The sequence below is a fragment of the Puntigrus tetrazona genome, chromosome 23, assembly GCF_018831695.1.
Source record: "Puntigrus tetrazona isolate hp1 chromosome 23, ASM1883169v1, whole genome shotgun sequence".
Taxonomy (NCBI): domain Eukaryota; kingdom Metazoa; phylum Chordata; class Actinopteri; order Cypriniformes; family Cyprinidae; genus Puntigrus; species Puntigrus tetrazona.
In genome coordinates, this window is record NC_056721.1 from 12,571,839 (window position 1) to 12,587,878 (window position 16,040).

Consider the following 16,040-nt stretch of genomic DNA (forward strand, 5'->3'; position numbering starts at 1 on the left):
GTGACCCAGTCAAGCCTTTTTCTTTTTCTTTTTTGGCATCATAGTACTGATGTTTTAGGCTGTAGATAGACTTACTGTAGCTTACAATACAAGCTATTGCTGTGCCATGATTAATAACGAGAACTGGCTTCTACATTCACTCCCCGCTGCTGTCATTTCTACCCGCTTTTAAATCTTTGCGTCTTTTCCTCAGTGTATAATCATTTGCATATGTGCAACATCACGCTGATAATCAAGCCACATAACAAATGTCCCGGGTTCACTACAAGTAAAGCTTTATCAACAACATCTGTGACATGATGTCAGTTATTGCAGAAAATCATTTTGAGCCGCACACGTTGAGAGAAATGCACTTATACAAGTACAATGCCAGAAATGCAACCGCTTCCATAATTTTTCACACATTTTTACAAACTACAAGATAAGAAATGATTTTCTGTGGTAAACAACATGCCACGGATGCTTAACTTGGGTTTAACCTGGAATATTCCCAAGAAAGATATTTATATTGTACTCCTACTCCTAATTAACGCGCTCTCAGAATTTTAAATGATCTCCCTCTGACATCCCAGACGGTAGTCTCGATATATCCTTCAGATATTCAGAGGCCTAAACAGTTTAAAGAACCTTTCACTTTGAGATATTTTAAGTTCCCATGGGGGAGACTCAGCAGGCGACTTCATTAAGTAAAAAGAGGTTGTCAACAAATCTGTACACACTGTCACAGTACAGACAAGTGTGCGTATTGTCAATCCGCCGTTCGTGTAGGAGTATGTTTGTTATTTTGTAGTACTGTTGTCAGAATGCAACCTCAAATCTATGTCAAAAGGATTCTTAATGTGTTTTTCTGTTTTAATCGGGGTGAATTATTTCATTTGCACTCAGTTTCTCAAACTGCACAGAGCTTAAAAGGATAGTTCACCCAAAAATGAACATTTTGACCCTCTCATATATTATATATATATATATATATATATATATATATATATATATATATATATATATATATATATATATAATTATTTTTTTTTTTTTTTTTTTTTTTTTTTTTTTAGAAGGAATGCTGGTAATGACTTCAATAGTATTTCTTTTCCAAATATCGAAATCAATGTGGACCAGTAACTGTTTGGTTCTCTAAAATATCTTCTTTTGTGTTCAGCATAAAAAAGAAAACTATACAGGTTAGGAAAGATACGAGAGTGAGTAAAGGATGACAACATTTTTTATTTTTGATTTAATAACTGGTTATCTAATGATGTTTGCAGTTATTGTGCTTCAAATTTGATCCTAAGCCCAAAGTCCCACCCAATTAAAGTAGTATCCTATCCTTTTTTGTTATTCGTGCTTAGAATCCAACAGTTCTATTGGAAGTCTATTATCCTTTATGTAGTAGAGTTTATTAGATGTATTTAAAAGTTTCTTTTGACACTCTAGGTCTCACTTCTGAAGGGAAAGCCTTCCCTAAATCAGATGAAAATTCACCCTCTGAACAAGTGAAGCAGAACTCGGCTCCTCCTGCTCGCTCAGAGGTCATCTACGATGATGTGCCTTGTGAGAACATCATGCAACCAGATGCAGGTCAGTGTCTGACTGTAGGCGTCATCTGTCCAGGTCAGTAATGTCATCACCCTTAGGAAAATTCTCACTTGAGAGCTATTGAATATCACAAATAATTCTTCAAGTGTTCAATAATAGTAGACAAATTGAACTCAAATCAAATAAATGAGACAAAAATATTGGAACTGTCATTTATTTATTGAGAAACTGTATCTGAGCATTGTGAATCATGTGAATATTTGGTGGGTTTCATCCTATGAACTGCTTGCTTTAGCTCCTTCCACAATATTTTGATTTGTATTAAAGGCAAGGCAAGGCAAGGCAAGTTTATTTATATAGCACATTTCATACACAATGGTAATTCAAAGTGCTTTACAAAAGAGGAAATAAAATAATTACAAGATTTAAATAACAATAAAAGAAATTAAAATAAAATAAAAACACTGATTTAAGGTAAATTGAATTTAAAGCAAAAAGAGATTGATTTAAAGCAGTTTAAAATAAAAGAAGCAAAGTAGCACAGTTCGGACGCAGCACAGTGCACATTCTGTAAATGCACAACTAAACAGATGAGTTTTGAGTCTGGATTTAGAGGATAGTTTACCCAAAAATTAAATTTGCCCCATGATTTACTCACCCTCAAGGGATCCTAGGTGCATATGATTTTCTTCTTTCAGGCGAGTCCAATCTGTGTTATATTAAAAAAAAATCTTGTCTCTTCCATACTTTGTAATGGCAATTTACAGGAGCAAAGGAAGCAAAATGTACTTGGTTTAGCAAAGGAAAACCTTTCTCCTCTTGGCTTATATCGACATCCTCTAACATTTTATTTATTTATTTTTTTTTACAAACCCTCATTTTGTACTTCTAATTCCTGACTGGTGTTTTGTTTTGCTGTCTCCTTTGCAATTCCATGTTCGCCGCATTGCAGCCCAGAACTCAAAAAGCGCAGCTGCTAATTCTGAGCAATAATTTTACATTCAGCGTTACATATAGCATTTTCGCTCTGTAGTAACTTGCCCGTACGAACCAACCAATGTAGCCATGTAAAGGACGATTCTTATAATTTTTTTCTTGATTATTTTAGAGGATGATGTGATCTACGAGGAGGTGCAGAGGTCTGGCGAGTCCGGACTGATAGACAACGGCTGGGGCTCCAGTGAGTTCGAGAGTTACGATGAGCAGTCAGACAGCGAGACCAAGCAGCCCACCCGCAATAAGGTACAAATACACTGCCCATTTATTATCAAAACTAAGTAAAAGGTAGGAGTATACAATAGTTAAGAAACGCCAGTTCTCAAGTTCTCTATTCATGCCGCCGAGCATTAGCTCAGCCAGTGGTGTGTTTTTAGGGCCGTGGCTATTGATTTGTGGCTTGTTCGAACGGAAAGGGTTTTTTTTGGTACTCGGTTTCTTTCAGTTCTCCTTCCTTGCTGGCTTTACATTGTTCCTGTTCTTAGTTAATGTCTATTGATGCATGCTGAGAGGATCAGGTCTTAATCCACAGATGTTGCACATCATGCTTAAAAACAGGTACAGAAAGCCTTAACTAGACTAACCAGACTTGTCCTAATGCAGTCTAAACTTGGGTACTTCTGTTTACGGAGTAATTTGTGAGTAGTGAAGCTGTTTGATGTCTGAAGTTTTGGTACTGTGAACCGAGGCAGTCACTGTCTGAGGCCAAATCTCTGGTCTTCTTCACGCTGTTATGTCTGTCTTCAGTTCCCTCTATTGTTGACCTTGATGTTATCACTGTCTGTCTGTGTTTGTCACTCCCTCAATCTCATTGTTTTCCTCCTTCTCCCCTGTTTTTTGCCATCTTTCTTTATGCACTCATATATTTCCACTTCCACTCCCGTACTACCCGTGGACACGGCTTTGTGGTAATGGATATAGATTTCCCCAGATGTACGACGTCTGAAGCAACGCTGCGTCCAGACCAGGCGTGAGCTAGCCATGCGGTTAGGGGCTCGAGATGTCAGCCAACTCAAACAAAACTATGACATTAAGGTACAATTATAGAGTGGTGGGTGTGTGGTTATCACTGATACTTGAGACGTGTGACAAAACGTAGAAATGACTACTGCACTGTTTACTTTTTATGAATAAATGTACTTTCTATCAAAGAATCCTGACAAAAAGCATTATGGTTTCTACAAAAATGTTAAGTTGCAAAGTTGCATTGATGATAAAAAATTAATATTTTCTGACCACCAAATCAGTTTATGAAAATAAAGACATGGCAAGGAAAAATGCACATGGAAGAAGCATTAATGGAGCTCTGTAGCATGTTTTGTCTCAGTTTTAAGGATCAGTGTTATATTACACATTAGACAAAATTTAGATTATGTAGATTTCAATTGCAAGTAGCTAGTAGTTATAGTATTCCATCATGCTAATCATTGTACAATGGAGAGTCTTTTTTTTTTGTACAATGAAAATGAAACTTGAAATCCACTGAATGTTGCAACTGAGCAGAGAGGGACCTTGAGGCTTCGTCCTGGTGCTGCTGAACACACTGATCCACAAACAGGAATTTACTGTACTTCTTCTCCTTTAGTTTTGCTGATTCATTTTGTCCCTTGCTGTCATCTTATGCACTCAACTGATCTCTCTTTCCTCCCATAGGTTCAGCAGCTCATGAAAGCAGCTAGGAACGGCACGAAAGATGGACTGGAAAAGACCAAAATAGCCATGATGCGAAAAGTGTCCTTCCTGAGTAAAAAAGACTGCACAGGTTTGACTTTTTGACTCTCATTTCCTTTTTTTTGGGTTTCTGGTGTTTTTTTTTTCTGGCACCTGGTAGGTTACAGTGCAGAAACTATTTTATAGACTAGATGCCTTTTTGAATGCGGCATGTAATTACAGAGCTACAGAACAGTGTTTACCTAGAGGTAGAAGTGAGCAGAGATGGAAGCTATTGGAATAGTTAATGCCAGTGGGAATGAGTTTAACTGTGCTTTTGACTGTCAATGTGCAGATGACACGGAGGAAGATTCTGGATATCTGGATGTGACCGTATCTGATCTCAAACATCCACCACCTCAACTTTCTCCAATGCCAGAAGGGCTCAGTAGCCAACAGGTGCGTGTTTGTATATACTGCCTACTTTTCTGCCAGCGTCATACGTGCCCTGCTCATTTCTGACATATTTGCATACACTACCTTAAAAATATTTGGCGGTAAGATCTGGAAGTTCTTTTTAGAAGTTATAAATATAATGCAGGGAATTATTAAATGAATCAAAAGCGATCTTTAAAGTATAATATTTTTGGGGTTTTCACAAAAATATTAAGAAGCAGAGCTGTTTTTTTAGATTGATAATAATAATAAGAAAAGTCTCTTGAGCACCAAATCAGTGTGTAAGAACGCTTTCTGAAGGATCATGTGACACTGAAGACTGAAGTAATGGCTTTGGCATCACTTATAAAAATATATTAAAACAGAAAACAGCTATGCTAAATTGCAGTTATAATTAACGTTATTACTGTTTTTACTGTATTTTTACTGCTGCCTATTAAGCATAGGAACATATTAAGCTGCTAATTTTCTGTCAGTTAAGCTAATTGAATTCAAATTTTCAATTTTGTATGTGACAGGTTGTCAGACGTCATATTCTTGGCTCTATCATCCAAAGTGAAAGAAGCTACTTGGACTCGCTCAAGAGGATCCTGCTGGTCAGTCACACAATTACAACATTGCATATAACTGTAATATTGTAGCAGGTGTCTGAATGATCACTTTTCTAATAATGCAAGAAACAGAAGTATTCCTCAAATGTCTCAATAAAGTGTAAAGAAGGGCAAAATAAAGAATATACCCCGTTATTATAAATTGCCTAAGGTATGTTGCTGGTCTTAAACTGGTTAGCCTGCTGGCCTGACCACTTGACATGTTTAAAGCCCATTTAAAACCATTCATAATGACCATCTTAACCTTAAGTAAAGACAAAACAAAATCTATGCATAATAATTATCTTATTGTGCTGATATTAAATTAAACTGTTTAAACAGATGTGTGTTTTTGTTTATTTAAATCAACAGAGAGATAAAAGCCCAAGCTGAACATTCTGACCAGACTCACTCAAACCTACCATCTGAATTTATATTTTAGGAATATAAGAAGCCTTTGATGGAGGCGGAGCCCCGGATCCTGAGCTTGAAGAAGATCCAGCCTATTTTTTATAGGCTGAAGGAGATCCTGCAGTGTCACTCCATGTTTCAGATTGCTCTGGCCTCCCGTGTAGCAGAATGGGATAATACTGAGAAAATCGGAGATCTTTTTGTTGCTTCAGTACGTCTCCTGTTGTTCTACTAAAACTTTACAGCTTCTGTTTTTTTTTGGTTCATTGAGCTTTCTTTTTCACTTTGGTTACAAAAGCTTGAAGATTTCATAATTTTGCTTCACACTTGTTTTCGATTTGAAACACTGCATAGTTGCATAGCACTGATCCAGCTGATTTGTACGGACCCAAATAAAACCTTTTTGTATTTTCCTTCACGTTAAGATGAAGATTTTTGCATAAGGGTTGTCAGATTCGCTTGTCGAAGTCAGTTGGACTTTATAATGCTGTGTATTTATAACCTAACTTGACTCACTTTCTTTTGTTTCTGTGATGAGAGATCCTTGCAGATGGAAAATCGCAACATCCTACAGTCAGCAGTTCTATTTAAAGTGTGCTAATTTCCTCTGCAACCTGCAGACTGTGCTCGGCAGCTGAACACATAACATTTAAGACAGTTTTATCAGTAAATGCAAAGCAATCTTGGTACTACAAATGGTACTAATACATACACCTTAGGTTACAATAAAGTACTAATATGGCCCATATAGGGATAAATGAGATATAAAGATGTTTAGCTGCCCCAGTGACAGCTTCGTAGCTTTATCCCAAAAGTGTGTAGATTACAGAGCTTTGGGTCTCGAAGTACTTGGATCTTATGTTATGTCTAAATTGTGGATTGTTATGTCTGCCGTTGAGCTGATCGTTGTTTTCATCTCTTCCAGTTTTCCAAGTCAATGGTGCTAGATGTGTACAGCGACTATGTCAACAACTTCACCAATGCTATGGCTCTTATCAAGAAAGCTTGTATGTCCAAGCCAGCATTCCTGGAGTTTCTCAAGGTGAACTTCTCAAAGCGCTCCTAATTGTTCAGTGTTTTGCTACACGTGCAGTTATACTTACACGTATAAAGATCTAGTTCCATTTTAGTCTGTCTTTTCTGACCTGTTTTTCTGTTGGGTTGCAGAAGAAGCAAGCTGCTAGCACAGACAGAATCACTCTTTACGGCCTGATGGTCAAACCAATTCAGCGCTTTCCTCAGTTCATACTGCTACTGCAGGTTAGTACTCTGAAAGCCCCAAACGCGCACATACACAAAGCTAATGACAAATAAGAAATGTAACTATTTTATGGTGGAATTTCCTCAGACTGTTACAAATGGGGAAGTGAAAGGCAGAGTGCAAGTGAAGCACGTTAAATTTACACACAACCTTATGTCCTTACTATCAAAAGCATGATATGATGCTGTGCAGATAACGCTTAGATATGTAAAACTTAACCCTGATGAAGTCCCTTGTGTGTGCTCATTACTTATATAAGACTTTCTTATTTTACTACAGAGGCAAAAGTCAAGTTTTGCAAGGATTTTTTTGTCATTAAATCAGTCTTATGTTCAATGACTTCATTTGCATGTAATCTCTGGGGTGCCGAGGCTTTTACCGCAGGCTGTTTTTCTGGGGGATTTGAGTTCATGCAGAGAGTGTATTATAGCATGATTGTTTAAAATGTGTTTGCCACTGCAGTTAAAAATGAGCTGAAATAGCTAGATTAGAGCGATTACAGAAAGGCTGCCATGAAATGGAATTAACAGCCCTCTGTAAACTGAGTAAAGTAAAATTCAAAACTGGAAACTGGATTGTTAATTGTGTATATCCATAGTTCTTGTATTATTGTGGCTTTGAGCATGCCTCTTAACATCATTTGCTTGCAGGGGACCTGTGTATTGTATTGTGGGTCACTTTGAACAGAAGCGTTGGCTAAATGGAAGATTAGGATGTAATTACGGAGTATATGCAGACGTGTCTGACTGTGTTTTACAGGACATGCTAAAAAACACCCCTGTGGGGCATCAGGACCGGCTGCCGCTGCAGCTGGCCCTCACTGAGCTCGAGACGCTCGCCGAGAAGCTGAACGAGCAGAAACGGCTGGCCGAGCAGCTCGCTGAAATCCAACAGCTCACTCGCAGCGTCAGTGACCGTAACCTCAGTAAGGTCAGAGACCACCGCACTACAAACACACACAGGATTCTTCAAAGCGTTACCAACCCAAAAAACACAATGATCTGGCTTTGCAAGATAATTTGGAAGGCGTTGTGAAAGGACACGAGCTGTCAGTGTGATCAAACTTCTATTTTCCACATTTCCTCTTTCTAGAAATAGCTTTGACAAAGATGTTTCCTTGCCAGGGTGCCGGGTTGTCAGTGAAAGTAATTTTAGTAGCAGCTGTTAAAGACCCCATTATATCAACATTTTTGTGTTTTGTGGCTTTCATTTCATGTCTGTTAGCTCTGAGGTCATCTGTCTGCTGCTGGTACAAGGGATCTCCAGCCTAAAATATTGTAGAAAGGCATGTTTATACGGAACATTTTTATTCAGAAAATATATTAATGCATTTTTTCAAAAAGAAATATTTTTTTGTATATTTGCACTTTATTTATTTATTTACGTATACACATTTAAAGAAAATGGTCATGTGGTTGTTTTGAAATGAGATAAAGGAATATTTACTTTATATTTAGTTGACAGCATTTTTTGTGTGTGTCTTTCCACTAGAAATTAATCTGTAAATATAGACTAGAAGGCAAATGTTTTACTGTTTAAATGTATAATGTATATTTATAATGTATAAATTTTTTTTTTTTACTATCATACTGTATAAAATGTACAGTATATATGTTAAATTAGAAACCTGAAAAAAGCCCATATAAATTCACGTGTATTTAAATTTTTAGTCAAAAATATTTCAAATTAATTTGACATCAAAAACTTGATACAAGCGGTTCCCAGATACAGTTTAAGTTATCTTTCAGTAGATAAACACACTAAAAATATAACTTGGAGTGGCATTACAGTTCATTTAACTACAATTTATTTAGTCATTTCAAAAGGTTCAATATCGGCATGTTTATATTGAGGTGAAAAAAATGTACTGATTTATTATGATCTCTTAATAATAATAATACTAATACTACAACTACTAATAATAATAACAATATATTTCATCTTGCTTCATCCTGTGACCCCTAGTGGGCCCCGGCCCCCTGGTTATGAACCATTGCACTACATACATTACACTTTACAGTATGTCTCAACTTCACATGCAGATAAGCAGTTTTTGAATCCCCAAAGGTTGCATCACTCCCTGTATTTGTTCAATTGTAAATGTGTTCAAGTCAAGGATGTTAGAGTGAGAATAGGAATTCAATTAAGATGATGAAGATCAATCAAAAGACATTTACTTCAAAGTCAAGCATCTAAACTCCAGGCAAACAGGTGATGCAAGTGTTCTGTCATGTTGTGGATATATTCATTTCCTTTTTTGTTAACAGCAATTGAACTCGGATCAGAAGCAGTTGATTCTGTCTGAGACACTGATTGAGACTGTCTATGGCGAGAAAGGTCAAGTCCTCAAGTCTAAGGAGCGCAAAGTCTTCCTCCTGAATGACATGCTCGTCTGCGCAAACATCAATGTTAAGTAAGCAGTCCTCCTCTCATATGTGCTCTGTTTTGTCTCTAATGAGAGAAGTTAAATACGTAATTAAACTGCATTGCAATTAATGTTGTTCATCCAAAAAAGAAGCTTAGCAAAATGTTTGTGCTGCTATTTTATATAATGAAAGTACCTGGTGACCTAGAGCTGTCAAGCTTAGAAAATGTTGACAAAAGGCTCCATAAAAGTAGTTCATATGACTCATATGCTATATTCCAAGTCATCCAAAGCCATATGGTGGCTTTGTGCTGAGAAAAAGACAAATTAAAGTTGTTTTTCACTGATAATGTCCTCCTCTGACTCATCTTTCAAATTTGATTCATGTTGAAATTTGGCGTGTCAAAACATGTCACATCAGGTTTGACATAATTTGAAGTCACTGGTTTTCTTCTGGTTTTGTAACAGATTTCAAATGCCAGATTTCAATTTTTACATAGGCATGCTTACGTATGTACATGTTTAAATTGCACGAATGAGGTTTGGTGGGGCGAGAGAGTTTTCTGTGAATACTCTTAAATTAAAAACTATTACATGGCTTGAAGAATTTTATATACAGTAGTGCATGATTCATGTGATCTACTTTTATGATACTTTAATGTCATCTTTTGAGGTCACCATTTACGTAAAAGAGCAGTGCAAACATTCTGCCTAAACTTTCCTTTTGTGTTTAACTGAAGAATGAAAGCCGTAAGGATTAGTAAGTGATGACTGACCTTTAATTTCTGGGCTAATTAGCATAAAGTAATAAATGAATACAGCTAATTGCTTCAGAAAATTAGATTTCAGCTACTTGCTCATAATTTATGAATTAAGGCCATCTCCTTTTTAACTCCCTCTCAACTGACACATAGATACGTTGAAACGGGCATTGATAACATCTTTGAGGAGCCAAGGTAACACTCTCACGTCTGCCAGGTTTTTTCATTAATGACCACTGGGTCATGCTGTTTTCAAAGACTTTGGATCAGAATGATTTTACACTGGCTTCAAAGTTCCACTTCATTCTTCAATCTCATCGAACAGCTTTCGGTGCAGATCATGCATAACAGAGGAATACATGAATAATAATTTCCTGAAATCACAGTAGGGGGTGTAAGGCTCTCTGGGAATCTTTCTGATCACAAAGCTCTAATTGCCTGATTCCTGGATCTCCGTCACTATCGTTCAGACGTCCTATGATCATTTATTATTTGTAATTGGGAATCTGACTGTGTTGTGCAATCTTAAGATAATGCTTTTATATTTAATCAGGGGCCCGCCAGACATCAGCAGCCTAGTCCCCATTGGTCCAAAATACGCAGTTAAATGGAGTGCCCCCCTGCTGCAAGTGCAAGTGGTGGAGGTGGGCCAGGAGACCCCCCAGCGTAAAGACAGCATCTACCAGCAGAGTGGAAGCAAGCGCCTGAGCTCCACCAACTCTCAAGGTTTCTCTTTTTTAAAGAGTGTTCCTTTCATGTGGCTAGAGGAGCATAGATAAAATAATGAACTTCGTTTTTTGATGTAGTTGGTAAAACTACATCATATAGAATAGAAAATGTATTTTTAAGTGTGGTAATATTTTCAAATATTACATTTTTTATTGTATTTTCAAATAATTGCAGCCTTGAATTCTATCTGTCTGTCACACATAAACATGCTTAATATTTTAAACGTAAAATATTTATTTTGTGAGTTTTATCATTGCATTATTTTTAAGAAATACTTTTTTATAAGGATAACAGTATTATCGTTGGCTGTTATCAGGAATGCCACTAAATGCCTCTTATTTCGAGTTGAACATTATATGTGGTGTTCACAAAATAACTTTTTGTGCACTTTATTAATAGAGCTGTCTCAAAGGATGCATTTGTGAAGTGTAAAGAAATGAAATGAATTAATAGGAGCACACTAGTTTCATTGTTTGTATCATAGTGGAGCAGGAAACACTGTCAAATAGTGTTAATATTCAATCTCCTTATAAATTGTTGTATAGATTTTTACTGGTAAACAGTAGAAATTCCTATATCCCCACAGATATACCAGCTATACCTTTAACAAATCATCTCAGAGCTAATATCAGTGCGCAGTCCTCCTGCTGCATTCATCTTGTTCAGCAGACTTCAGGTTTCCTCAGGGCTCAGTGTTAAACCCAGCTCATACTCTCCAGCAGAGGAAATATACACTGACAGTCAGAGGACACAACAGAGGGTCTAATTCCAGGATAAGATGAGCCGAAAGTCCTTGGATGACTTTTTTTCTTCTTTTCTTACATCAGAAAGTTCAACCTCTCCTCTACATCTTTCCTGCTGTGTTTGAGCTTTCAGCCTGATGCAAATACTGCACAGAATTACAATGTTAGTTGAGCTCCGCCGTTCCATTGCAGGAGTTTGCTGGGGGCGTATCATTTCAGACCCAACAGCTTTAATGTGAATATAATTACTGATTATCATGGAAATGTTATTTGTTCAGGAAAGCTGTTTCTGGGACCACCGCGTCTATATCAGGAACTGCAGGAGTTACAGCATGATCTTTCTGTGGTGGAAGAAGTCACGTTGTTGGTCGGCACCCTGCAGGGATCCTACCAGGTAAAGACCTTAATCATCCGCGGCTTCGCACACCTGATCAATTTCTGACTGCCGTTGAATAATTTTCCTTCCTGTTAGGGATGTATTTTCATAGTCGAATTGCCTAAACAACTAGGCGGTTTTAAAGGGAAAATATATTCAAAAATTAAAATTCTGTTTTCACTTCCTTTCGCCCACGCTATGCCTTGATATACTTAGTGAAGCACAAAAAAAAAGATGTAAGAAAAGACCAAACAAGTCAACAGAATTAAAAGTAAACTGAATTTTTATTTTTGGGTGAACTTTCCCTTTAAGGAAACCCCTTAGGCTGCATTAAAGATGTTTCTACCAGACACAAATTAATAAAAAAAAAAAAAAAGAATAAAAATGTCCACCCTGACTAATATCTAATATCCGTGTTATCATAAATATAAGCGCTATGCATCTGCAAACTTCTATTGCACAAATCCTCTTCACACAATTATGCATACTAACAGAAATATTTCTCACAGCGGGCGATTTGAAGTCCGACAGTAATTGTCTTGAAATGTATTGTTGAAGATGGTGGATTTGTAACAAAAGCTCTGCTGTGATAGCTGTAGCAGCAGTGCTTTCAAGGGGGCTTCTCTGAGAGAGTTTACCGCTCTGACAGTCTCGCACACACTAAAGCCCAGCACGCTGTCAGCATGCTAACACTTGAAGTTTCCAATGTAAATCGATTCCTTTTTAAAGCACACATGCTAAAAATATTGAAAATAAAAAAACAAAAGATCTGGAGGAAAGCTGGTCAGCCTCATTGACCCATTCGTAGCTTGTATAGTGTGCAATAGCTTTCTCCATAGAGAAATTGCTCTTTAAAAACAATAGGTAAATGTTGCCTTTTTGTCCAAGTTATTTTTTACTACAAATCAAAGTTTGTAACGGTGTGGTTCACTTCTGAGCTGACTGGTTTGGTTTCACGGCTTGTAACGCTTTAACAAAGCATTTCTTTAAATCCCTGTGAGAAAAAGGAATGGGAATAAACACTTCCCGGGAACCAACCAAACCAGGTGGGCATTAATGCACTCTATTGTGTCGCTTTCTCGCTCTTTAACCTCTCCTTGTGCTAATTATGTTGCAAATGTCAAAAAGCAGGGCGCTAAGTGTGGTAACCCTGCTTAGTCAGTCTGACAGCTGTCTCCCGTAAATGTGACTGTGTACGTGTACAGAATCTCAACACTACGGTGGGGCAGGACTGGTGCATGGCTCTTCAGAGGCTCATCCGCATCAAAGAGGACGAGATCCAGTGTGCCAACAAGTGCCGTCTTCGGCTGATGGTTCCTGGGAAGCCTGACAAGTGAGTGCAGACTACCCACTGATGCCAGTGGGCACAGGTTACACAAAATAGAGCTGTGCATTAAATTCCCCTCTAATGTGGGTGGATGTGACAGTTACACTGACTGAAACATAGTCATTCATTTCACCATGCTTGTACCAGAAGGATTTGGATTTCTTGGATTTGTCTTGGACTTGTCTTGGACAGGCTCTTTGGAGTTACTCTATCAGTCCACGAAGCCAAAAGACTTTTCCTGATCTGTTGAAGGTTTAAACACAGACTGAACAGCTTTTAAGATTTAAGCTGTCTTAAACTCTGATGGACTATAATGGATTATGGCAGTGTTCTTCAACCTTTTTATAGGACAAAGTCCCCCTTTGGTGGATAACGAGAGAGCCTGTTACATACAGCCTTTAATATGTTTTTTTTGTTTTTTTATTATTATTAAGAATATGTTTCTTTAGCACCAAATCAGCATATATATTCATCGCAGGAATAAATACATAAATGACATTGAAAAGTAATGTTAAATTGCAATAAAATGTCAAATTTATTGTGTATTTTTATTTAATACATGCCGCATATTCATTAATGTACAGTTTACTTTATACACTGTAGTGTTGGAAGCACAATAAAAGCTTTGGTTGAAATGAATTCATTATTGTTCAATGCATATTTTCCTTTTTTTGAAACAATTATTTTGAGATCAAACAGTAATTGGCGGACCCCCTGCTGTATCATTGTGGACCCCCTGTTGAAGACCCCTGCTTTAAGCCGAATTGTGTTTTTTGTTGTTGCCATGTACTTTTTCCCTTTAGCAGACACAAATTATTTTGACTCTTGGCACAAATAAAGCTGTACATACCAATTTTATTCATGCATGGAACTAAAAGAAGCTTTGTTTCTCTTGGATTTTATTGAATCCCTCTTGGATTTTCACAGTTTGTGCATGTGTGTGTGCTTCCATCCCTTGACAGGTCTGGCCGTCCAGTCAGTTTCACAGTGGTCTTCAGTACGCCCAGTCCAATTAGCAAAATCTCCTGGGTCAATCGCCTGCATCTGGCCAAAATCGCCCTGAGTAAGTGTGAGATCTCAAACATGAGTAACAGATTGTTGACATGAATCTTTCACTTATTATTTTCATGGATTCATTTTCTCATGTGTATAAAAGCTTTGAGTTTCAGTGACAGTATTGTGCCTCTGGCTAAGCTTATTACCGTTTGTGTAGGAGAGGAGAACTTGCCTGGCTGGGTTTGCGTAGAGGATGATGAAAAGACTAAGCCTCCATTCTGGTGCCCGTTACTGGCCTGCCGGTTGCATGTTTTTACCCCAAAAATGCAAGATCTGAAGGTAAGTGAGAGACAACCAACCAATTTGTATTTGTGTTTTACCAAAAATCACTGAAGTTCTGTGTAAAATGTCATTTGTCATTTGTTCATACTATTTAAAATAACTGTTTTCTATTTGATTATATTTTAAAATGTAATTTATTCCCTTGATATCAAAGCTGAATTTTTAGCATCATTATTGCAGTCACATAATATTTCAGAAATCATTCTAATATTCAGATTTTCTGCTCAGAAAACATTTATTGTCATTATTATTATTATTATTATTATTATTATTATTATTATTATTATGTTAAAAACAGCTATATAGAATATTAGCTTTTGGGTTTATACTAGTGGTGTCAAAATAAGTGCGTTAAAAATATTACGCAATTAACGTAGGGACGGGGCTAGGGTTGGCCACCCCAATCACAACTGCTGCTTCTGGCCTTTATCCTTTCATTTTAAAGGTCAGTTAAGTCATGAAGCTACCAAAAAGATGATTTAAAGCTGCCCTAAAGCTGAGCAAGCATGTAATATCTTTGAAATGAGTCCAATTTAAGAACATGTTTCTAAAATGGTTTTCAAAACTCCTGGAGCAGCCCAGCTCTATCTCGTTCATCTAAGACACCTGATTTAACTCGTCAGCTCATTAAAAGAGGCTTTAAGACCTGAAGAGGGTCAGAGTTGAGAGTAAATAAGATTCGTTTCAGAACCGAGTCACATTCAGCAGCTCTTGAAGAAATAACAGCCAAAATAACTGATAATAACCAGCTGCTTTGATGTCTATTAATCAAATGACAAAGAAAAAAATAACTTTCATAGCTTTAAGGATTCATCTATATTTACAATGTGTCTGATAACTTCTTTATAGAGAAATCAGTATTTGTGTTGTATGCTAATGGTTTTATGTGAAGATTGTTTTAAGTTCATTTAAACTAGTTTATAAACTAGTTATTTTAAATGTTAAAATCGATAGCCCTGTAATGTTGATTGGCTCATCAAGGATTAAATAGCTACTAGGGGAAAAAATATTCCAGAGACATTAGAGATGCTGGCCTTCAGTGACTAAAAAGATGCCATTATACAAATGCAAAAAATTGTACTATCTTCATGTTGTTTGTACATTAATTTAAAAATTTAATGTGAAATTATTGCAATATGAATGCATATTTAAAAGCGTTACTGGTAGTTGAAAGTAATTGTGATTTCAGAAAAATATGCAATTTATTATTATTTTTATTGATTGACAGCAGTAGTTTATACATATACTTATTTTTATATATATACTTTTTCCCCCTATAATACTTAATTTATTTTTAGTAAAGACAGAATCAAATTTAATTAATTTTGAAATGTCATCTTATATTACTAACTTAGAGCAATAATATATTAATCACTAAGAGCAAACATTTTTTTAAGTAGCTCCTCTTTGTACATGAAAATATAGCTACCGTTTACTTTAGAAAGGGGTACTGCTAATGGGGCTTCATATCTGGGGTCCTGGCAGGTTTGAAAATCTGTTT

The 16,040-nt window shown here is 36.7% G+C and overlaps 1 protein-coding gene across 6 annotated transcripts in view; it reads left to right on the top strand.

Moving 5' to 3' along the window:
• The window catches only part of arhgef10lb (Rho guanine nucleotide exchange factor (GEF) 10-like b), a 37,101-nt gene that overhangs the window by 8,472 nt on the left and 12,589 nt on the right, over window positions 1-16,040 (top strand). For 2 of the 6 annotated variants that reach the window (XM_043225393.1, XM_043225395.1), the window contains 17 exons: window positions 1,435-1,611; window positions 2,645-2,778; window positions 3,454-3,567; window positions 4,186-4,294; window positions 4,538-4,641; window positions 5,157-5,234; window positions 5,671-5,850; window positions 6,565-6,681; window positions 6,807-6,899; window positions 7,660-7,830; window positions 9,168-9,313; window positions 10,180-10,221; window positions 10,580-10,752; window positions 11,777-11,892; window positions 13,080-13,207; window positions 14,164-14,264; window positions 14,415-14,536. In XM_043225393.1, the coding sequence (XP_043081328.1) occupies window positions 1,435-1,611; window positions 2,645-2,778; window positions 3,454-3,567; window positions 4,186-4,294; window positions 4,538-4,641; window positions 5,157-5,234; window positions 5,671-5,850; window positions 6,565-6,681; window positions 6,807-6,899; window positions 7,660-7,830; window positions 9,168-9,313; window positions 10,180-10,221; window positions 10,580-10,752; window positions 11,777-11,892; window positions 13,080-13,207; window positions 14,164-14,264; window positions 14,415-14,536 (2,105 nt within the window). Of the gene's footprint in view, window positions 1-1,434; window positions 1,612-2,644; window positions 2,779-3,015; window positions 3,091-3,453; window positions 3,568-4,185; window positions 4,295-4,537; window positions 4,642-5,156; window positions 5,235-5,670; window positions 5,851-6,564; window positions 6,682-6,806; window positions 6,900-7,659; window positions 7,831-9,167; window positions 9,314-10,179; window positions 10,222-10,579; window positions 10,753-11,776; window positions 11,893-13,079; window positions 13,208-14,163; window positions 14,265-14,414; window positions 14,537-16,040 lie in introns of those variants that run through there. The other 4 variants (XM_043225394.1, XM_043225396.1, XM_043225397.1 and 1 more) reach the window with 4 other exon arrangements.